At 52.1% G+C, this 24,345-nt stretch overlaps 1 protein-coding gene across 6 annotated transcripts in view; it reads right to left on the bottom strand.

Moving 5' to 3' along the window:
• Positions 1 to 23,830, bottom strand: part of Cep72 (centrosomal protein 72) — a 29,460-nt gene extending 5,630 nt beyond the window's left edge. For 2 of the 6 annotated variants that reach the window (XM_015490435.2, XM_048813946.1), the window contains exons 1-9: positions 23,680 to 23,814; positions 20,143 to 20,270; positions 16,878 to 17,070; positions 13,963 to 14,071; positions 7,845 to 8,023; positions 6,230 to 6,439; positions 4,958 to 5,262; positions 1,485 to 1,623; positions 324 to 520 (exon numbers count right to left, since the gene is read on the bottom strand). In XM_015490435.2, the coding sequence (XP_015345921.1) occupies positions 324 to 520; positions 1,485 to 1,623; positions 4,958 to 5,262; positions 6,230 to 6,439; positions 7,845 to 8,023; positions 13,963 to 14,071; positions 16,878 to 17,070; positions 20,143 to 20,270; positions 23,680 to 23,758 (1,539 nt within the window). In that variant the 5' untranslated portion in view covers positions 23,759 to 23,814. Of the gene's footprint in view, positions 1 to 323; positions 521 to 1,484; positions 1,624 to 4,957; positions 5,263 to 6,229; positions 6,440 to 7,844; positions 8,024 to 13,962; positions 14,072 to 16,877; positions 17,071 to 20,142; positions 20,271 to 23,679 lie in introns of all 6 variants that reach the window. The other 4 variants (XM_048813948.1, XM_048813947.1, XM_015490433.2 and 1 more) reach the window with 4 other exon arrangements.
• Positions 23,831 to 24,345: the final 515 nt, after the last annotated feature.

The raw sequence follows: 24,345 nt of genomic DNA, 5'->3' as shown, positions 1-24,345 counted from the left end.
CCCAGTAACTGGTGTCTCAGTCATCAGGGACAGAAGACTCCCCTTGGAGCCTGGATTTGACCCCTCGTCCCCATATCCCACCAGCAGCTGGAAGGCAGAACAGGGACAGCCAGAGAGCCTGCCATTGCCAATTCACCGTTTCCATGGGGTCTGGGCCTGAAACAGTCAGGTAGAGCCCCTGAAAGAGAAGCAATCACTGGGAAAGGAAGGACTTTGTGGCCCTGGGGGAGCAGGACGGGAGACAAGGGACTGCAGCTGGGGCTGTGAACAAGCTCCATCTTCCTGTCCCAGGGACAAAGGAAACGGCACAGGGCACCACTCACCATCTCTCTGCGTGTGTTGCTGAGCTCCGACGTCACCTCGTTCAGCGTTGTGGTGTACTGCTGCTGGTGCTCAGCCAGGCGGTTTTGCAGGGATTTATTTTCAAGGGCCAGGTAGCTAATTTCTTCATTCCCAAGTTCTGAACTGTCCTGAGCTGCTGCAAACTCTTGAACAGATGACAAAATGTGCCTTGCCTGAGCTGGAGTGAAAAGGGAATTCTATTACAGTGCTCACAGCTACAGCGTGGAGCACAAACAGAACATGCCCAGCACGTGACCCTGTGCCTTGAGAATGGTGAGGCAGAGGGATGGCAGGCTTCAGGGTCACTTTGCTTGGATTCTCTACATGCAGCCATGTTGATTCTCAACAGCTTGTATTCTAGAAAAAAGGTGACTCGCCAGCAGAAGCTGCATATGCTGGCAGCCACATCTGGAGCAGCTTGGTGAGTGCCGGGGAAGCTCATCCCGCAAAGAGCCTGGCAGCTCCACAGGGGCAGCAGCCTGGGTACCATGGACCCACCCCACTGCCACAAGGAAGAGGTGCGGAGGCATGGGCTCAGGGCACCCTGACACAGGAGGAGCTAAAGGCCATGACAGGACACTGAGAAGAGGGGTCAGAGCCCAGTGGTTGGCAGTGGAGGCAGCTCAGAGTGCTGTCCAGGGTCTGCCAGCTAGCAAGCCTCGCTAACAGGACACTAACAGGACGCCCATGCTGCAAGAGAGAAGGCAGCTGTCTGGGCTGCAGGCCCCAGGCTGCATAGTGGGAGCCCCTGAATGCTCCTGCACTGACTGGTCACCAGTTCACAGACACAAACAGACCCAAACCCTCTCTAGTAGGGGCCTCCTGCTGGGCCCCAGGTCATTTCTGCCAGATGCTCTGCAAATCTGCCTGTGCCCAAGCAAGCACACAAAGAGGATCTGGAGAAGGCAGAAGCCCTTTTCTCAGCCTCCAAACCCCTGCTTGAAGACAGGGAAATTGGAGCACAGCCACAGTAAGGGACCACATTCCACTCACAGGAGGATGTCCATTGTCTGGTACTGGGGCCACCTGGCAGACTCTCCAGAGCTCCATAGGGTGTGGATGCGGAGGACCCACGTGGCAGGTCAGCAGCACCTGCCAGGAGCTGCTGCCTGGACTGAAGGCCAGCACCCACCTAGACTCACCGAGGAAGGCCTGGTTGCTGTGCAGGGACTTGCAGCCACTCCAGTGCCTGTCCACCAGGTCCAAGAGCGCTTCCAGGAGCGCCCACTCCAGCACAGCCCTTTTCCCAGGGGGAGCTACTGAGTGTGGTCTGGGAGACGGCTGTGAAGGAGACAAGATCATGAAACTGGCTGTTCAGCCATGGCCGGCAGGTCACGGCAAGAACCAGGTCTAAGGAGAGAAGATGGCGGGTTACAGCAAGGTGGCACTACCCAGCAGCTCCTTGGCACCAGACTTAAAAAGCAGGAAGACATCTCCTCAGTGCGGTGGGTAATTAAGGGAACCCACTGAAACAGTTCTGGACAGTAAGAGAAACCAGACACAGAAAGTCTGAAACTTCAAACACACTTAGAGGTGCACCAGCTCGGCTGGCAGCAGTGGCCGCTGAGAGGATGGGGGAACACAAGCAGAGAGAGAGGAGACCTTGGCAGATAAAACACTGACCTGAGGAGCCCTGTGGGCTAGAAGGAGGCTGACCTTAACAGACCAAGAGTCAGTGGGGGGTGGGATGTGCTTAAGGGACAACCAACCCCAATCCCTGGCCATGGGCAGATGGCTCTGTGGGAGGTGGTCACCAGCATGGGGTCACACAGTGAGAAGAGACAGAGGAAGCTGCCAGCGGACCCAGCAGGTGCCTACTATGACCCCCCAGAGTGTGTCTAAACCAAAGTGGCTGGAACGGAGGCCCGGAAAATGGTGCGTGGAGCATGCAGGCTCCGGATGAATGGGGGGGGGGGGGCCTCCCTTTGTCACAGGTGAGTACCACACTCGGGCACTCAGCAGTGAGGTGAGACCCATGGGGTTAGTACCCACGCCCTAAAAGTGGATCGACTTAACCTGAGGCCCCAGAGATCCGACCTCCGGCAGAGACACAGAGGCTGGGGATCACACCTCAGACACCCACGGACAGAGTTCCAAGCTCAAGACTAAACCCCAACTCTGGGAGCTTCCAATGTAGAACTCTTTTTTTCCTCCGTTGCTATGGTTTGGATGCGAGGGTCCCCCAAGAGCTCACATGTGAGGCAATGCAGGAAGGTTCACAGGAGAAATGACCCAGTCAGTGACGTGGTCCCCTGATGGGATTAACTGGTGGCAGCTGGAGGCAGGTGGGGTGTCGCTGGAGGAGGAGGGCCCCCGGGGGCGAGGCTTTGGTGGGGTATATATTTGCATCTGGTGAGTGGAGTCTCTCTTGCAGCTTCTTAATGGTTAAGTGAGCCGCTTCCCTCTGCCACACTCTTCTGCCATAAGGTCAGCCTCACCTTGCGCCTGAGGAATGCAGTCTGTGTGTGTGGACTGAGACCTCTGAATCCGTGAGCCCCCAGATAAATTTCTCCTCCTCTAAAATTGTTCTGATCAGGTCCTTTAGTCGTAGCAAGGAAAAAGCTGACTAAAACAGACATATTCTCCCCATTTTTTTACTTTAAAAATTTTTAATTTTAAATATTAACTTTAGAATTTTTCCAATATCACTTCATCATATTTTGTTACTTTTTACTCTTTTCCATTCCACACACAGTATGTGTGTGTATTCTCACTGCATGGATGTGTATACAGGTGCTTGTGCCCGCACACACCCACACACCCACACAAGCACACTTTTGCTTTCGTCCCATACCCTCATACAGCTGTTTCCACCTGACGCTGGCCTGTCTGCACCTTGGTTTGTGCCTCGAATAGCCGCTTCTTCACTCCCTTCCCCACTCAGAGCCAGTTCCATGTTTCATCTTCTTGTGACATTAGGGCTCTTCCTGGCTCCCTCTTCTTCTAACAGGGGCAGGAAGGTGACTGGGCCACTTCACAGAACAGAGACCCCGCTGCCAAGCAATACCCACATCTCAGCCAAGCAACAGTAGTAAACCTCACTGCACACCCGCTTCAACACCCAGGACAGGAGACAACCAGGACCCAGGCAGGAACGACATTGCTCACATATCAGAAACAGAAGCAAACAGTCTGCATGCAAAAGGACACGGTATAAAAAGAGGAAAGGGGGGCTGGGGTAGAGCGCTTATATAGCAGCGTGGGGCGCCGGGTTCCATCCTCAGCTCCACATGAAATAAAATAAAGGTTCTGTGTCCAACTACAACTAAAAACCAAAATATTTAAAAAATAAAAATAAAAAAGAGGAAGGGGTCCATCTGAATGGGTGTGCGAGTCCAAGGCCTCCAAAAACATGAGGAAACAGGCAAACAGTCCTCCCAGAACCCATGATTCCCAACAAAGATCCCACAGATATGAAAGAGGATGGAATTCCATAGAAAAATTATAAAAACTGATTATCAAGATATTCAGTGAACTAAAAGGAGATCTAAAGAGCAGATTAGAACAGACCCCCGCGATTAAGAAATGCCAGTAATGTGGGACACTGTCCCAGGAAAGCTGCAGGAATCGAGCAGAGACAAGCCAACAGGAAGGCCACTTGGGCTGCACCCACATGGCCACAGGGCAGAGCCACACAGCCCTGTGGAGAGAACCTCACGATGCCCTGTGCCCCAGAGGCTGGACGTGGAGCTACAGGGCTTGTTTGCCCAGCTGTGTTTTGGTCTTGCTTTGGTCCCATCCCTTCTTCCTATGTCCCTATTTTTCTGAGTGGAAGTCTTTACTCTGTACCATTTCATACTGGATACTTGTAAATTGCTTTTAATTTTGTAGGAGCTCACAATGCAATATTGCCTTGAGCCTCAGAGTAGACCTTGGACTTGAACTTTGAGCCATCTCGGAACTGCTGAGACTCTGGGGACCCTTGGGAATGGACTAAATGTATTGTGCATCGTCAGATGAGTTTGAGCCTTTGGGGGTCAGGGGAGGAATGTTATGGCTTGAATGTGAGATGTCCCCCAGAAGATCACGTGTAAGACAATGCAAGAAGGTCTACAGGAGAGATGACTGGGTATGAAATGTCACCCAATCAGTTAATTAATCACCAATGGGATGCAATGGATGGCATCTGAAGGCAGGCAGGGTGTGGCTGGAGAAGGTGGGGCACTGGGGGCGTGGCTTTGGGTAAATATTTTGTACCTGGAGAGTAGAAACTCTCTGCTTCCTGATCATCATGTGAGCTGCCACACTCTTCTGCCAGGACGTTCTGCCTCACCTCGAGTCCTGAGGAACCCAGCTGGCGGGCTGTGGACTAAGACCCCTGAAACCATGACCCCTCAAATAAGCTTCTCCTCCTCTACAGTTGTTCTGGTTGGATCTGTTAGTTGCAGCACCCAAAAAGCTGACCAAAACGCCTCTAATGTGTGGCTGTGCTTCCACCTGACCGCACTGGGCACCGTGGGAACAGTGCAGAGCAAGGAAGCCAGTGCCAAGGAAAAGAAGGCGTAGGGCTGCCTTCCCTGGGAGTCAGGGCACTGCGCGCACGCCAGACCCCGACCACCAGGGCCCCCCGACACCCAGGCACAGCATGGCTGCACACCCTCGTGCCCCAGCTCACCACTCCAGCGTCGCCTGTGCCGCGAGGTGTCTGCTCTTCTGCCTCCGAGGCCTCAGAATGGGGAAAGGCACTCTGGCTCCTGCCCTCAGAGCTGTCCTGTCCGCTGGGACCCTCCTCCAGGCTGCAGGGCCCACTGGCCCTCTCCAGGCAGCTCAGACACTCCCAGTCGGAAGGCGCTTGGAACCTCCCACCAGGCACCCTCCTCTTCCTGAACTTGTCAGCCACAGGCAAAGAATCTAATGTTTTCTGTGAGGACAGAGCCGACTTCTGAGAAGAGGAGACAGAGCCCTCGATATCCGTGGAGGCTGCAACAGAGAGGGAGCGCTCACTGCACCAGATTCTCGGGGGCCTAGTGGCCAATATCTTGATTTCTAAAAGGTGTGTGTGTGTGCACATAGATGTGTACACACACATGCACACACACTCCACACACTCAGAAACACACACACACACAGGAGTCGGGGGAGCTGGGGGGCACAATGGAGCAAACATGGTCAAACAGGACCTCGGGCACCTGGGCCAGCAGAAGGAAACCTCAGCATGCTGGGCATTTCATGAGTGCTCAGCTGCAGGGATTCCATGCACACTTCCAGGGGCTCCAGCAGACATGTGGCACGTATGCCTTCTCCAAGAGAGGCATTCTGACAGCTGACGGAAAGGTAGGGACTGTGCACTCTGCTGACCAAGGTGCCATGGGGGTGCAGGACACAGGGCACCTCATGCAGGGAAGGGCCATGAGAGCAGGAGGCGTGGGCAGAAGCACAACTCTGGCCTCAACCACGGCCCTAGAACTGGAACCACAGCCATGCCCTGCAGCAGCAAACCGTCCATCTGGCCAGGTCACTGCTGACCATCCTGGCTCTGGAGGCCCCATGAACTCAGCCTCAATGAGCCTCCAGAGTGCCAAATACATTCATGCCAGGAGGTTTTCAGACACTTATGCCACACAGATGCACGTGACATGCATCAAATGTGCTCAACTTTAATATTAAAACCATAGCTGCTGTCAACCTATCCTACACATTTAGAAGAAATGTGGGCATGTGGGAGAAGCAAGGAGGGAATGAGTGTGTTTGTGCGTGAGCGAAGAAGTACCTAAGTGTGTGCACACCAGAATCCTGAACAAGCAAGGATTATAAATCTCAACGTACTCGGTTCTTTCCTAAAGTATTTCAGAAGGCTCCGCAGGTAAGCAAACACATAACGGTCACAGGAGAAGCTTCATGGCAGCAGCAGACACCGAGGAAATCTTAAAAACAGGCGTGGGGTTACCTGGGTGCGGGGTGAAGTGGGCGTGCAGCCCGTGAGTGCGGCAGGCCTCAGGGTCTCCGTGCGGTGGGGGAAACTCCCCACAGTGCTGGTCCTGAGGAGGTGGCTCTGGACAGCAGCCTCTGGAGCTGCCTTTCTTTTTCTCGTGGCCCCTCCTTGCAGAGTCCCCACACTGGTGCTGGATGGACGGAGGATTCAACAGACATCTGGATTCTATTTTATTAAGAACACTTTAAAAGCTTAATTTCACTCAAAATTACATTTTAAGTCTATGACAGTGTATGGCATCTGTTAAGCATGCTTCCCTTAAATTGATTAAGTAACAAAAAGATGCCTCAGTACAATGGTACTGAGTGAATTCCACACAGCTCTCCAGGGAGGCGAGGGCAGACCCAAGACCACAGGAAGCAGCAGTCACGGACCCATGAACCAGAAGGTCGAGTGAGAAGTGGCACGGGCCAGCTGACTTAACACGCGCCACGGCAGCTAAACGAGGAGTCTTTTAATTAGTGGCATCAGAACAACTGGAGGTACAAGGGTGGCAGGGGAGTCGACCCACCCACACCCACAGAAACCAGAGCCAACGAGGGCCCACTCTCCTGTGCCTGCCCCGCAGGAGATCTGTGAGGAACAGAAGCTCCAGCAATGGGGTGGACAAAAGAGCATGAGCCACGGAAGGAAAAAGATGACCAAGACAACTGGTCTTCCCTGGAGTTGGAACAGCTGCTCTTCAAAGTGCCGTCAGGAAAGTGAAGAGGTGGGGCCAGGAGGGGAGAGAAGCCACGGCACCTGCCCCCGAGGAAGGGCCTGGGCTCTCACCCCCGACCAGGAGGAACCGGCCCTGACACAGGGTGGGCAGAGCTGGCTAGTGTCCCAGAAGAGACACAAAGGCCAGCGTTTCGATCGTGTCTGCTTCAGAAAAATGAAACAAAAACTAGGATGAAGGGCCACCCTCCACAGGAGCGGCCCAGCCGAGGGTGGCAGCGTGAGGTGGCACTTGGGGCTGCTCCTCGGGCAGCAGGCACAGTCGCCTTTCAACCCAGGCTGACTGGACTCCTCACGCTGTTTCCCTGAACCTCTCAGAAGCCTCAGCTCATAAACAAGCCCTAGTGGGAGGCAGGGTCCCCAGGCCAAGCGTGTGAGGTTGTGCCCTGAGCACAATGTTCCTGCTGTCCCTGACAGAGCCTCAACGTGGCAGCCTGTGCTCGGGGCCTCTCTAAGCTCAGTGACCACAGCAGCTGTGGGCATCAGCTCCACTAGCCACAAGGCACTTGCCCTTCTTGTCTACATTAGTGTGCTACTTTCTCGTGTGAGGAAAAGTGCGGCTAGACCACCTGCAGCAGGACTGTGCTGGGACACCAATGCTCCCTTTCAGAGCTCTGCCGTCTCATTGCTGGCTCTCAAAGTGCACAAAGCCGTGCTGAAGATCCTATCTTAGAGGTCAGTTTTTTGCTGCTGTTTTTTGGTGCTGGGAATGGAAGCTAGGGCCTGTGCATGCGAGGCAAGTGCTCACCACCGGGCAGCCCAGCCCTGGTTTTCTCACAAAAGCACGATTGTGTAGGTCGGAGCCCGTGACTGCTGGATCTGCCGGGCCTTCACTGCAGACTGGACAGTGTACCTTGGCTGTGGTGGTGGTCAGCCTCACGTTCCTTCTGGCTGGAGCTCAAGCCCCCAGGGGGGTTGCTTAGGTCCCACTCGCACTCAGCAATGAGGGTCAGGACCGCCTCGTCATCTGCATCCATGACCAAGCACTTCCTGGCTGAGGGGTCAGTGCACCTGGCCCTGGAGTGGTGTGGTCTGCAAGGGAGAGCAGACTGGTCAGCACTGTCAGCCTACGGCCAGCGCAGGCCCGTCTGCACTGCTCCTGGAGCAGCGTGCCTCAGCAGCAAGTGACTGGAGGAGGAGCTCACCCCGGAGCACCACAGTGAGGTCATGAGATGGCAACACACCACCCAGCCTGCACCATCTACCCAAAGGCAAACCCTCTCAAAGAGGTCCTCCACCCAACACGGTGGTTGAAGGAACACTCTTCATTCTTTCCTCAATTTCTACAATTTTTGCAGCTTTTATAACAACTAAGTGTTGCAGTGTTGAAACAAGTCAATCTATAAAAATTGCAAAGTATTTATATTTGTAGATTAGAATACACTATTCCCAACCATGGTGAATAAGTGCTTCCTTTATCTTCGGTGTATGTCACGACAAAAGAGAAAAGAATCTGAAACACTTCCTGTAAATCAGAACATAACGGATGTGTCTAAGGATGTCAGCAAGGCGAGGCAGAGAAAAGAATTTCACATTCTGTCCCTTCATAAAAGAAAAAAAGGGAAAATTGGGAACCCTGGAAATGAGGCAAGACTGCAGCAGCCCATGCAGCAGCTGTTGCAGGAAGATGCTGATCTCCAGCAAGAACGGCCCGGGACCTGCCCAGCCCCACCCCTGCAAGACTCTCAGCGGCAGCCGCAGCAGCAGTGGAAACACCCAAGGTGCCTTCTCGGTGCCCCAGGGAGCAGGGTGGAGTTGCTGTTCCGACCTGCCCCAAGGATCAGCTCCAAGGCCTCTCCCACCCCACAACCCACAGCCAGGCCCGACGTGCTCGGGGTGAGGATACTGAGCACCCAAGGCTGAGGTCCTGGCTGCTGCCAACCAAACCCTCAGAGGGCAGCTGTCGTAGACAACAGCACAGAGCCTGGGGAAAATGGCTGGGAATCAGATGTCCACAGGGTTTGGAAAGAGGCAACCATGGTCACGTGTCACTTAACAAGGAGGACACAGGCTGGCAGAAGTCACCATATACCATCATTTCACAGATGTTGAATGTCAAGCGCTCTCATACAACCTGGGACTGCCTGACACTGCTCACAGGACCACTGCCATGCCCGCAGTCCTGGGCAGCCAAGCCATCCTCAGTGTGCACGTCTGACCTTCTGGGCTCTGTCTCACCCCAAGAAGGCCCTACGCCTGCGTGCACCCACTGGGCTTGCAGCTCTGCTAAGCAGGAAGCAAGGTTCACCCAAAGGTGCACACTGCCAAGCTGAGGGACAGAGCGGGCCCAGAACACAGCCAGGCAAAGACTAGCTCACTCTCTGGTTTGGGACAGGAAGGGAATCCCTGCCCAATCACTAGCTCATCAATAAGCTAACAGAACAGAGACCTCAAGGGCCATGTACATCAAAGAAAACTGTTCAGAAAAGTCACCAAACAATGACCACTACAACCAGCAAGCACATCAAATCCAGGGAAGCAAAGAGAATCTGATTTCCAGAGTTGTCATGTTACAATGCTCAAAACGTACAGATATAAACAAAAATTAGAAGGGATTCAAAGAAATGAAAAGGTGGAGGCCAAACACAGAAAGCTGAAACCACACCTGAGGAAGTCCAGACCTTAGCCTCTGCGATCCACATAAATCAGTGATTTTCCATCCATTCAGCAAGCAAGAGCAAGCCTTCACATGGGAGAAGGGACTACGAGAACTAGGTCTCATGAACCGTGGAAGATGAAGGAGACAGAGCCTAAGCGGGCAAGCTGGTGTGGGGGCCAGACGTGGCCTGAGGAAGCTCACTGAAGCGCAGAGTGGGGGACCTGCAGCAGGCATGCGTGCATTGGAGGATGGGGCAGCTGACTGTCCAGCCTCCGGAGCAGAAAGAGAGCAGCAACAGGTCTCACAGGCTTTGGAACACCAAGCAGAGCTGTATCACGGGATGGGCCCGCGGCGGGAGTCCCAGGAGCATCTGTAGGAACAGGGCTGAGACGGCCACACCCGGGAGCTCCCAGTCTGCTCTGCCTCCCGCTTCCTGCACACCAGTGTCTTGTACGTGCCGTGCCGGTGAGCAGAATGAAGGCTGGGCCTTGGTCGCCCCAGGAGAGCCTGTCCTGGGGACCCAAGCAAGCCCAGAGGGTGGGCTGAGAACCAGGCACTGGACTCCAGGGAGGGAGGGGCCAGTGGTTCAGTTGACCATCAGTGATCCATAACATGACCACTCAGTCTGTGACATTAAGACCAAAAGGGGCTCAGCGGGGTGCCAGACAGCCCTAAACGTGGGCACCTGGAGAGTGGTGCCCAAGGAAGCCCCCACCCCTTCCCCACCCCTCGTCCTACACATCTCTTCACCTGTGCCCTTTGTGGCAGGATTTAAAACAAACCAGTGAGCCTGAGTGCTGTCCCCCAAGACTGAGGAGAAGAGCAGAGCCAAAGGGCTGACACCTGCTCTAAAGCCACAGCAACCAGGACGGCAGGCACTGGGGAAACAAGAGGCCAGGCGCCCGTGCAGCAGAGCAGAGAGCCCAGACACACCCACACACGCAGCGGACTCCATTCTGGAACAAACCGTGCTGGACACCCAAACACCCTGTCACAATCTAGACACAGACCTTACACCTTTCACAAAACTTCACTCAGAACAGACCATGGACCTGATTACAAAACGAGAGCTTTAAACAGCTCCCAGAGGTATCATGGGAGTCAGACGCAGGCACGGGCTTTCCTGGTGACTTTTAAACGCAACAATGAAAGTGCGTCTACGAAAGCTGATTCGCTGGGTTTTGTTAACATTGAGAACTTTTGCTCCATGAAGACACTGTTAAAGAGAGGGAAACGACAATCCATAGGTGGGAGAAGATGTTCTGTGGGCCAGGGAGATAGCTCAGTGGTAGACTGCAGAAACAGAAAAGAAAATACCATAAAACAGGGATCCAGCAAAGCACTACCTCCCAAAATACACAGGAGCTCCTGGGACTCAGCGGTGAGAAAAGGAGCAACCCAGTCACAAATGGGAAAGACCTGAGAGGATCTCCCACCAAAGGAGACACCCCTAGGGCTGGGGATGTGGCTCAAGCGGTAACGCGTTCGCCTGGCATGCGCGGGGCGCTGGGTTCCATCCTCAGCACCACATAAAAATAAAATAAAGATGTTGTGTCCACCGAAAACTGAAAAATAAATATTAAAAAATTCTATCTTTCTCTGTCTCTAAAAAAGAAGAAGAAGAAGAGGAGGAGGAGGAGGAGGAGGAGGAGGAGGAGGAGGAGGAGGAGGAGACCCCAGTGGCAAGTAAGCCCAGGAGAAGAAGCTACCATCCGGAAGCTCCCTACCATGACCATCAGGAACCCCCTAATCATGAACCTCCTAAGACACACTGCACCCACCAATGGCCAAAGTACACCACCTAACACCACCACGGCAGTTACGGGGACGTGGGGCAACGGCCTACAGAACCCCGTACCACTGCCACACGACTCAGCACCCAGCTCCGAGTGTGCATCCAAATGAACTCAAAACTCACATCCACGTGGAAACGTGCACACTTAGAGTAGCTTCACTCACACCTGCCAGATATTAGGAGCAGTCAAGTCATCCCCTCAGAAGGGGAACAGATAAACCATGGTACATCCACACAGTGCCTTATTCAATAACACTAATAAATGAACTCTCATGACACAAAAAGACAGAGAACTTAAATACATATTAAGTTAAAGATGATAATCTGAAAAGGCTAAATATCATATAATTCTATACTAACTCATTTTCTGACACTATACCGAAACATCTAAGGCTGGGTGCTTCATAAAGAAGAGGTTTTTCAGCTCAAAATTTTAGAACATGATGGTCCATACATGAAGCTGGCCCCTGGTGAGGTCCCCCTTGGCTGTGTCACATTGCAGCCGATGTGCTCCATGGTGGGAGTGCCAGGGACAAGGAATGGTCACATGGCAAGACGGGAAGCCAGAGAGCAAGCCAGGGGTCAGGCTCACTAGAGCAGCTCATTCCATAAGAACTAAGGGACCTAAGAAAACTACCTTCAGCCCTTCTGAGGACAGCACCTGATGACCTAATGACTCCCACAAGGCCCACCTATTGAAAGTCTCACTGCCTCTCCACACACTGCCACAGCAGGGAGCAAGCTTTCAACACACGGAGGATGACAGGACACACGCAGACTATGCCCCAACCACTGCAGACTGCAACTAGGTGATGTGTTGCAGCAGAGAAAACCGCAGACAGGGAAAAGAACAGAAGCCGGCCGGGCACACTGGCGCATGTGTGCAATCCCAGCGGCTCAGGAGGCTGAGGCAGGAGGATTGCGAGTTCAAAGCCAGCCTCAGCAACTTAGTGAGGCACTGAGCAACTCAACAAGACCCTGTCTCTAATAAAATGTTCAAAAGGGCTGGGGATGTGGCTCAGTAATTAAGTGCCCCTGGGTTCAATTCCTGGTACCAAAAAACAAAGGATATGAGACTACACAGAGGCCTGGGCAAGAAGGAGAAATGAATGGTAGAACACTGGAGGTGTTCAGGGCAGTAAAATTATTCTGTATGAGGACGAATCCACAACAGTAAGCACTGGTCAAAATCTGCAGGATATACCACTCAAAGATAACACATCAATACTAACTCATCAATTATAACTAATGCAAGATGTAGCGTGCAGGAGTATATGGGAACTCTCTGCACACTTCACTCATTTTTTCTAGAAACCTAAAGCTGCTCTAAATACAAGCTTATTGCAAAAGACTGAGCATTTCCATGCCTCCCAGATTCATATGTTGAAACCTAACTCCAATGTGATGGTGTTGGGAGATGGGGCCTGTAGGAGCTAATCAGGTCACAGGTGAGGTTCCCATGAATGGTACTGGTGCCTTCACAAAAGGAATCCCCAGCAAACTCCCTCCCACTGCCACCATGTGGAGACACTGTGAGAACTGGACAGCAACCCAGGGGACTGTGCCTGGAACTTGACCATACTTGCTCACAGTCCTCAGAGCTCCAGGTGAGATCTGCACAGGCCAAGTCTGCAGCCAGGGCCACAGTGGTTTTGATGGAAGACTCGTTCACTGACAGATTGCCTACAGCAGCTGGAGAAGCTGAGACAGGGATTACATGGTTCCAAGAGCCTAAATCTTCTCTCACAGCTGTTCACAAAAAGAATAAATAAAGGCTGAACCCTGCATTAGATAGCTCATGAGGATGAGCTAAGGCATATAATGCAAGAAAAAGAAAAAATAAAGAAAAAGTATCAGACAAAACAAAATGGAGCACAAGAAAGAAGACAAAGTCCAAGTTCTTCATCCAGCAATTTAAACAAGCTCACGGATGCTGCTCTTTAGAAGCAACCCATGCACAAAGCACGACAGTCCTCTAGGTCTCACACTGTCAGCCTGACCACAAGGATACCGCCTAAGTGAAGGGCAGCCGGCAGCCAGAGCTGGAGGCAGCAGGGGGAAGCAGGGCACCAGTGGGTGCAGGACCCAGCGCTGACCATGGCAGAGCTGGGAGCACTGGCACTAGAGGAGCACAGAGAGAATGCACTCTGTGGATCGCCTTGTGGGACTGGTGGAGGAGGGGACGTGGACCTCGAACCTCCTCCAGGCAGGCAGGGGTCCTGCAGACGCACTCCCATCCAGAAGTGGGCAAGGCGGCCTGAGATGAGACCCTGAGAGCAGCCGCTGCGGGAGGGAAACAGCTGAGGGCTGCTTCCTTCTCACCAGCCCTCTGCACTCCCTGACTACACAGGCCACTCCAATGAACACTTCAAATATAAAAAATAACAGTAACTTTCAGGAAATGCAGAAAGTGGGAGAGAGACGCTGTCCCACCACCTAATTTGGCCCCAGTTGACGCTGGGCACCTCTTCCCTCCATTCCTGTGCACCTGAGGGCAGCTGAAGTGCATGTGATTGTGAGTGTGGCTGAACACCCAGCAACCAATCTGAGAGGTGTCCCAACCACGTCTGCCCATACCTTCCGACCTTTAAGGCAGCTGGGAAGCTCTCTTTTGAGTCCAGTGAGTCCTCTGAGGCAAAATGCAGCAGGGAGGCCTTCCGCTCACTGTCTCTGACAGGACGGTCATCTAGGAGAAAGTTGCAGAGACTGCAGAGGACAGCAGAGTGGTGAGGGCCAGCTTCCGTGGAGGAGCAGAGGTGCCAGGCCCCATCCTAGAGCGCACCTGCACAGGAGGGCTCCTGACCCCTCGCCACGCCTGGCTGCCCAGGGGTGCTGCTGCCGTGCCACGAGGCCAGCCTGCTCTCGCAGTTCACTGCTCAGACGCCACCATGGGGACAGGCTGCTGCCATGGCAAAGGAGCACATGCACGAGGTGCACACTCGCCCATTCTTAAACGTGGACGCCAGGTGCTGGATGAGACTCTCATCACATGGCGCACTAAGGAGTCTCCATGGAGGAGAATCCTGAACACACTGGGAGCACTTGACTTGTGAGTGTGCCCTTAGAGTATGTTCCCCAAGGTCCCCCAGGGATGAACCACAGTGACAGAGGAGGAGTTTAACGGCCTCACATGTGGGCTGGGTCCTCAGAAGGGTTCTACCAAGAGTTCCTGGCACCTCTACGCAGATACCTGGGGATGAGACGGTCCCACTCATTGGAAACTGCCATATGTCTTGACAATGGTCAAGCTCTATGCTACCTTCCTAAGAGCATTTACTCTGTGGAACACCTCGAAATTATAGAAACAGTAAGAAATAAGAAATAAGTAACTGTGCAGTGTACTTTTAAGCAGAAAACCAGTTGTGAAGGTCATGCACAAGAGCCGCGTCCGAGGCCTCTGCACGTGGGGCTCCTCTCACTCCCCAAGCCATGCCCAGGAGACAGGCGCCCACTCCTCCTGCTCTCCTAATCCCCTCCTCTGGTCCCCAGGTCTGTCTCCACCAAAGCCCAAACACTCATGGGGTGTGCCCCTCTTGCAACACACACCTCTTCTCGCTGCACCTCTCCCCTCTGAGTCAGTTCCAGATCCCCACTGCAAAAATGCACACCTGGCCCTCTCCATTACACAGCAAACTCAGGTGTCCAAAGCAGATGCGGCTCCCCACTCCACAGACCACAGCCTCTGCTCACAGCAGCACACTCTGGACCCCACTGCTCCCTCCCCATAGCCCCCATGCCACCTCCCAGCTTCTCCTGCACACTCCCCCAGGTCTTTGTTACCCACTAGCAGCCAGGCCTCCGTTCTCTCCTCAGGCACCTGCTGGGCATGGCCAGCCCTGGACGAGACTTGACTTCAAGGATGCTCCTTGATTGTCTCTGGAAGTATCTTTCCTTCTCTACATAAACAGTGTGAGACTCAGCATCTAACCCGCTAATGACAAGGGAAAACCATGATTTAAAACGGAAGATCCCCAGAATCACCTGTAGGGACTGGGATGGTGGACATGTGTAAGTCACCTGCTCATCTTCCCCATGTTCAAATCAAACATGGCCGTGAGCTACAGAAGAGCCGGGAGAGGGAAAGGTGGGGAGGGGCAGTGATGGAAGATCCTCTAACCTGGCGCTCACCCAGAGGGACCAGTCTTCCACCACCTTCCACAAGGAACCCAGCACTGTCTCCTCTGGACATATCGCATTCCCACAAGCTGTTCCAAGGGTCAGGTGGCTACCATATGCCTTCTACCAGTAGAGCTTGGCCACAAGGGGTAAAATGGCCCGGGGGGCAGGCTCTCAGTGTCAGCAGCACAGTGGGCAGCAGCTGCTCCAGGCACCAGGCCGAGAGGCGTGGCCAAGGTTCCCACCACCACAGGCTCACACCCATCTAACAAAGGCCAAGAGTTCAGTCACTTCAGTCCCACCAATCTGCCCACCCAACGCAGGGGCTGCACCCCTTTTCTTACCCTGTGACAGACCTACGCGAGACACTACCTACATCTGCCCCCGTACACTTCCCCTGGGCCAGGAAAATGGCCTAATCTTAGACAACACACCAAAGGACTGAGAAACAAACCACAGTGCGCCACGGCCGACTCTCAGTCTCATTCTAGGCAGGTTTCAGACAGCCCACCTGCCCAGCCAGGCCCTGGGACCTCAGAGGTGGCTGCACTCTCGGAAGGCCAGTGCCACACACCTGCCCTGATATCTCCAGACACTGGCCATCCCTTGGGGGTGCCCTTGGCCTGGCACCTGCCACGTGGGTAGTGGAGATTCAGTGTCAGTGCTCACAGTGCACCAGAGCTGGGCTCACTGGGTGCTGTGAGGTCAGTACAGAGGAGATGCGGAGGCCCAGTGCCCTCCAGCCTCACTAAGAATGGGTTTGCCCTTAGGATACGTGGGGGATACATGGGGGATACGTGGTCAACGCTACGAGAGCAGAGGGGCTCTGGCCACCCATCGGATGTGCCTGTCGCGCCCTCCCTAGCACCACCCTCACTGCCTAGCAGCTCCTGCTGGGTTGGGGGGAGCCAGCCAGGGCTTGGGGCTGGAGAAAATGGTTTGACGAGGTGCAAAACAGGTGGGTTTCTGGCAAGAGGCACACTGTGGCACACTCACACCCTCACCACAGGACAGCTGAACAGGTCAACCCACAACATGAACGTGCACGACTATAAAGGGGCTGGCACAAAGGAGCGTGCACTTCATGCTGACCAACAGCTCCTCCAGCCACCTCCAGAGATACCTCGGGACACAGGAATGCAGACCAGGGTCCAGGACAATACCCGTGGCCCTGCCCAAGCATCTCTCCCCATACCCACCCTGTCAGGACACTGGGCCAGCAGAGCCAAGGGCCTGCAAGACTCAGGCCATCGATGTAGAAAATCAACTTCCCTTCCCAGAAGGAATCAACAGCATGAGCCACCCCGAGCACAAACTGCCCGCCTGGGCTGCGCCGTGAGGGTACGGGGGTACGAGCAGGGCGGCCCCAGGCCTACCCAGCTGCCGCAGCTTGGGGAGCATGTGCACCACGAACAGGCGGTAGTCAGACTCATTCTTCACGACAGGGTTCAGCCGGAGGTCCAGGCCTTGGAGCTCTGTGAGGGAGTGCAGCCGAAACACCTCCGCCAAGGACGCGATGCAGTTGTAGTAGAGGTTGAGACTCTCCAAGGAGATCAGGTACTGGATGCCCTGGAACAGAAGGCATAATCTGTTTACGTCCCAGAAAGCAAACAGACAAACAGACCAGGGCAGGAACTGCTCAACCAACTGACACACAGAGGCAAGGAGAGCACAACAGTGTGAGGTGTTCTCACAGTGGACGACCACATGGGTCTGCCAGTCCCCCGGCACTGAGCCCAGCTGGCACCGCCCAAGCTCTCGGGAAGACCCAGGCTAAGTGATTCACACAATTTCATTTACTCTGTGCACAACCCAACAGGGTCAGAATGATTTGTGCCCCCATTCTACAGATTAGGAAACTGAGGCTAGGGTGGTCAGGAGATGAGCCAGGACAGGGTGCAGCATCTGGCTGAGATAGGCTCTGAAGCCCTGGGTCGGGTTCTGAAGTCCTCTGTCAGATGTGGTCTCCAAAAGTACATGTGATGTCCTGTGTGTCTTTTAGGGCAAGAATCCCCTCTCTGAATTGAATCCAGAGCAGTGTTCACACATCCTTCCCCCGTCTCACCTGGGTGATTCTTTATTTTTAGACATACATGACAGAACGTATTATGAGGTCTTAGACATACATGGAGCATAACTTATTCTAATTAAGACCCCGTTTTGTGGTTGCACATGATGTTGAGTTTCACCGTCATGTATTCATATGTAAACACAAAAAAGTTAGGTCCAACTCATTCCACTGTCTTTCCTTTTCCCTTCTCCTTATTCCTTTTGTCTAATCCCCTGAACCTCTATTCTTCTCCTCCCCCACTTGTTGTGGGTCAGCATCCATACATCAGAGAGAACATTCAGCCCTTGGTTTTTTGGGATTGGCTTATTTCACTTAGCATGATAGTCTCTAGATCCATCCATTTACCACCAAAAGTCAGTCATTCTTTTCTATGGCTGAGTAATATTCCATTGAGTACACAGACCATTTTATTCATTCCTCTGCTGAAGGGCATCTAGGTTGGTTCCATAGCTTAGCTATTGTGAATTGAGCTACTATAAACACTGATGTGGCTGTGTCACTGTAGTATGCTAATTTTAAGTCCTTTGGGTATAAACTGAGGAGTGAGACAGCTGGGTCAAATGGTGGTTTCATTCCAAGTTTTCTGAGGACTCTCCATACTGCTTTCCAGAGTGATTACACCAATTTATAGTCCCTCCAGCAATGTATGAGTGTACCTTTCCCCCCTATATCCTTGCCAACATTTATTGTTCCTTGTATTCTTGATAATTGCCATTCTGACTGGAGAGAGATAAAATCTTAGAGAAGTTTTGATTTGCATTTCTCTAATTGCTAGAGATGTTAAACATTTTTCATGTTTGTTGATCGATTGTATTTATTCTTCTGTGAAGTGCCTGTTCCGTTTCTTTGCCCATTTATTTTGATTGGGGTATTTGGTTTTTTGGTATTAAATTTTTTGAGCCTTTTATATATCCTGGAGATTAATGCTCTATCTGAGGTGCAGGTAGAAAGATTTTTTCCCATTGTGTAGGCTCTCTCTTCATGTTACTGTTTCCTTTGCTGAGAAGAAGTTTTTAGTTTGATACCATTCCATTTATTGATTCTTGATTTTCTTCCTTGTGTTTTAGGAGTCTCGTCTAGGAAGTCAGTTTCTAAGCCAGCATGATGGAGCGTTGGGGCTACATTTCCTCTAGGAGGCACAGGTCTCTGGTCCTTGGCCCACTTTGAGTTTTGTGCAGGGTGAGAGACAGGGATTCAACTTCATTCTGCTACCTATGGATTTCCAGTTTTCCCAGCACCATTTGCTGAGGAGGCTGTCCAGTGTATGTTTGTGCCCCTTTGTCTCATGTCAGGTAACGGTATTCGTGTGGGTGTCTCTGTGTCTCGTACGCTGTTCCCCGGTCTCCATGTCTGTTGTGGGCCAGTACCATGCCGTTTCTGTCACTCTAGCTCTGTGGTAGAGTCAAAGGTCGGTGTGGGGATGCCCCCTGCTTAGCTTTTCCCACTAAGGATTGTCTGGGCTATTCCAGGCCTCTCGTTTTTCCATATAAATTTCATAACTGTTTCTTCTATTTCTTTGAAGAACATCGTTGGAATTTTAATAGGAATTACATTAGATCCGTATAACACTTTTGGTAGTGTGCCATTTTGACAATAGTGATTCTGCCTGTCGAGAAGCACCGGAGGTCTTTCCATCCTTTAGGTCTTCTTCAGTTTAAGTAGTTTTCATTGTAGAGGTCTTTCACACCTGGGTGGCTTCTTAGTCCCTGTTGGTCACGCTGCCAGGAACCAGAGCTCAAGGCACTGCCCAGGAGGGCAGAGACCAAGTCAGGCCGTAAGTGCAGACATGAAGTGCAGAAAGTGCGAAAACAAACCTCATGAGGGGACACCGTGTGACAGGCACCCACACTTGTCTGTGGAATCGTTCTTCATTCCTTTTAAAGATATGATAATTCAGATATTAGGTGTCCCCCAAAAGCTCATGTGTAAGACGTTGCAAGAAATTCAGGGGTGAAATGATTGTCACGAAAGCCTGAATGCAATCAGTGAGTTAGTCCCGACAGGGTTACCCGCGTGGTAACTGAAGGCAGCCAAGGTCGGCTGGGGGAAGTGGGTCATCTGGGGGTGCCTGTGGAACGCGTCTTGTCCCTGCAAGAGGAGTCACTTTCTCTCTGCTTCTTGGTGGCCATGTCCTAACTGCTTTCCTCCCTCACACCCTTCTGCCATGATGTTCCGCCTCACTTGAGCCCTGAGAAATGGAGCCGGCCTTCTATGGACTACAACCTCTGAAACCACGAGCCCCCAAATAAACTTCTCCTCCTTAAAACTGTTCTTGTCAGGTCACAGCAACAAAAAAGCTGACTAAAACAACAATCCATCCTCAGAGAGCTAAGTCCTTGGTCTCCAGAGCATTACGGGTATACAGTGAAGTGTGAGAGATGTAGCTCACAGTAAACACCAGTGACGGACGATGCAGTGCTTCAGGGTTCAGTTTAAGTGTCCTGAACTCCAAGTGAATGGTCTACAAGTATGATGTGCTTGGCTAAAACACGCATCACATTTTTAAATGCAATACTTTCCATTCATACTGATAGTAGTAAGTTTTCTTTTAAGAAACAAACCTGACTCACCTCTAGACTAACCAAGGAGTTGCGAGAGAGATCCAAAGACTTCAGGACTGTCAGACGCATCAGAGAGTTTCCAAGGTGGGTGATCTTCTCTTGGTACGTTCCAGGGATAGACAGCGACCGAAGCTCAGCTAAGGGCAGAAAGTCATGAGACTCTGATCCTTTTCTAATTGAAGATGATATCATGATAAAAAGCGTTCCCATCCTTAGTTTTCAGAAGTACAACAGATAGCTGGTAGGCCTGTGATCCCAGCTACTCAGGAGGCTGAGGCAGGAGGATGAAAACTTCCAGACTCTGTCTCAGAATGAGGAAAAGTAAACACAGTAGGTAATAACAAAGCATCTCTGCCTGACCAAACTTGGGTTCATCTGCACATTTCACGCTAGCAAGGACCTCCTGCCCTCCACATCCACTCACCCTCAGCACCTCATCAGGTCCCTTACCTTCCACCCTTCCCAGGCGAGGTCTGATACTGACCCACCTCTTGTTCTTCTCAGTAATTCCCCATCCACTGATGCCCACCCTATTCTTTGGCCATAAATTCTCACTTGTCCACACTGCTCAGAGTTGAATCCAATCTTTCCCCTCAATGAAAAATACCCTCGCAAAATACCACTGCAAAATACCCAGTACCTCTCTCAAAGGTCCTGGATAGGATTCCATGCTCTTCTTTAACAAGTGTCACCAAACAACATTTTTCTTTAACCATACACAAAAAGACTGAAAGGAAAGGCATAAAATGCTAACATATTTATCCCACTATGTTAAATAAAAGTCCCTTTATTCATGTCTTTAGGTATTTATGTATTTCCGTATTTTCTTATAGGGGGATGCAGCAACCTCCTAAACGGACAGAGTCACTTCAGGGCTGGTTACCTGCCCTGGTCCTGGGCTGCCTGGCTGGCCTTGCTGAACCTCTACTCGTTCTAACCCCGTTCACCTCTGAGCACGGCCTGCTGAAGGCCAGGAGTCCATCCCTCTGCAGGTGGCTGAACCTGACTGAGGGCCACCTCCACCTTCATTACAGTGCAGGACTTCATAATCCCCCTCCATACTCCATCCCTTCCCTCTTTTTCCTCCCCTATATCTATAGATTTCTGATTCCAAGGGGTGGGGGAAGATGATCTGCATGTTTGTCTCCCATGTCTCCTGTTCTTAGCCAAGAACATCTTTTTTAAAAAAATATATATTTTTTAAGTTGGACACAATACCTTTATTTTTTTATTTTTTTTAAAGAGAGAGAGAGAATTTTTTAATATTACTTTTTAGTTCTCGGCGGACACAACATCTTTGTTTGTATGTGGTGCTGAGGATCGAACCCGGGCCGCACGCATGCTAGGCGAGCACGCTATCGCTTGAGCCACATCCCCAGCCCATATTTATTTATTTTTATGTGGTGCTGAGGATCGAAGCCAGCACCTCACACATGCTAGGTGAGCGCTCCACCACTGAGCCACAGCCTCAGCCCAAGAATAAAAATCTTCACTGCTCCACCAGGGCTCGGTGGTGTCCCTGGCCCCAACACTTGGAGGGAGAAACTTTGGGTTCAAAAAACCGTAATAGGAACAATCACAAAACAATTAAAATGGCACTTTAGAGTTCCGCAATATTAATAATTACAGTAAATGTAAATGGCCTCCCCAGGGACAAACAGGAACTCTACATATGCTAAATGTTCAGCCCACCAAAAGATAAACGTCCTAAAAATGCAGGGTGCCAAACCACAGAATTTCAAATCACACGAAAAGAGAAACCAACAAATTCAAGTTATAGTAAGGCATTTCAAAATTCCCTCGGTAGTTAACAGAATCACTGAACAGAAAATCCTGCTGGTTGAGCAGAGCAACATCAGCCCGCAGGATCTCACCAACACCAACACTGATTTGGCACTCCCTCAACAGAACACACGTTCTTTTCAAGTGGAACATTCACTAGTACAGATGAGATACTGGGCCATTAAACCTTCACAAATTTAAAATAATTTAAATTGTACAGAATATGTTCTTCAACTATAATGTAAGCACACTAAAATCAATAACAGGAAAATAGAAAAATCTCCAAACACAAAATTTTAAAAACAATCCTAAATAATCCATAGTTCAAAGAAGTCTCAAGAAAAATTTAAAACACATTAAACTAAATAAAAATGAAACTGGATGCAGCTAAAGTTATGCTCAGAGAGAAATATACAGCACTAAAGTTACTTAAATGAAAAACAAGAGTCTCAAATCAATATTCACTGTGTTTGCATCTAAAATCTAGAAAAAGAGCAAAATAAGTGAAAAGAAGGAAATAATAAAGAATTAAAGTCACTGAAATCTGAAACTAGAAAAACACTGCAGAAAAATCAACCATCCCAAAAGCTGGCCCTTTGAAAAGATCAATAACATTTATAAACCTGAAGCAAGACTTTAAAAAAGGCCATCAATGTCATGCATGAAACAGGGGCTATCCTGCAGACCCCACCGACATTAAGAGGCTAGTAAGAGGGTGCCATGAACAACTCTACACACACACACATTTGACAACTTAGGAAAATGAATCAATTTTGCAGAAACCCAGACAACCAAAACTCACTGAAGGTGAAATTGATAAAGTAAATAGTTTTCTAACAGAGAAACTGAATCTCTAATTTAAAAACTTCAAAACAGAAATCTCCACGTCCACATGGTTTTGCTGAAACATTCAAAGAATTACAACAAATTCTGCCCAACTTCTTCTAAAACACAGAAAGGGAGGCCTGATAGCCCAAACTAGAACAGAACAAGAATGCAAAAGCACCTCATGCCTGCTGACCAGGCACGCAGGCCTTCAGCAACCCAGCAGCAGGTGCAACCCAGGCAGAGAGCATCCTGAGCCCTGCACAGCACCGGCAGGGCCCAGGCCTGCTCCCTGGAGCCGGCAACAGGGCAGTGCTGGGCAGCCAAGCAGCCACCAGATCCACACTGGACCCACACCTGCCACACTGAACACACACTGCACCCCCTGAACCTACACTGCACCCCCTGAACCCACTGTGCCCACTAGCCACATATTGCAACCCACATCGGAACCACACGGCATCCACTGGACACACACTGGACCCATGTTGGATACATGCTGCACCCACTGGACCCACACTGGACCCATACTGTGCCCACTGGACCCACACTGGACACACAATGCACCCACTGGACCCACACCACACCCATTGGACTCACACTGGACACACGCTGCACCCCCTGAACCCACACTGCACCCCCTGAACCCACATGGCACCCATACTGTGCCCACTGGACACATACTGCGACCCACATTGGAACCACACGGCATCCACTGGACACACACTGGACCCATGTTGGACACATGCTGCACCCACTGGACCCACACCACACCCACTGGACCCACACTGGACACACACCTGACCCACCACCCCCGCCCCCGCCCGCTCCGTCCTGCCTGGGCAGCGACCGTTGGGCATTCAAGGCATTGGCGCCGCGGGGGAACCGTCGGGCCGCCTCCGGGGAGCCCCGGCGCCCGCCCGCCTGCCCGCGGCGCACCCAGATCGCGGTGAGGCCCCAGGCCGCTGCGCTCCCGGACCTTCTCCTCAGACAGCACCAGCCTCGCACCCGGCGCCATGGTTTCAAACTCCACCGCGCGCGCCGCGCCTGCGCAGCGGGACAGGGCCAGCAGGCGGGGCCGAAACCGAGGGGCGGGGCCGAAACCGAGGGGCGGGGCCGAAACCGAGGGGCGGGACCTGGGCGGGACCAGCAGCGCGGGGCGGGGCCTGGTGCGGAGGGGCGGGACCCGGGCGNGGTCAGGGTAGGGGTGGTCCCGGCCGGGCACCGCAGCCGGTGACCTGCGACCCCGGGGACCCCCACGCCCACCGAGGGCGGGGCGGCCCGAGCGTGTCACCCCAGCAGGTCCTCCTTTTGTCGTCCTTCTGTTCTGGATAGACTGGGAATCCTCTGTTCCAACGTGGAGCGCCTTTGCTGCCTGTCCTGAGGCAGAGGTTTGTCCCTTTGCACCCTTCCAGAAAACGCGAAAGAGCTGGGCTGTTTAGCAGGAAGACCCCATTCTGATCAGGACGCCCAGGTATCCCAGCGGCTCTCCCGATCGAGAGCATGTGTGGGGGGCCCTGGGATGACCCTCTCCTGGTGTCTGGAGGTACAGATTCAACTGGCCTATTGGTGACAGCCGGGTGGTAGAGCAAAGAGCAGGATAAA

Source organism: Marmota marmota, unplaced genomic scaffold (genome assembly GCF_001458135.2).
Source record: "Marmota marmota marmota unplaced genomic scaffold, marMar, whole genome shotgun sequence".
Classification (NCBI taxonomy): Eukaryota; Metazoa; Chordata; class Mammalia; order Rodentia; family Sciuridae; genus Marmota; species Marmota marmota.
Note: the sequence above shows the minus strand (reverse complement) of the source record. Positions and strands in the feature narration are given on the sequence as shown.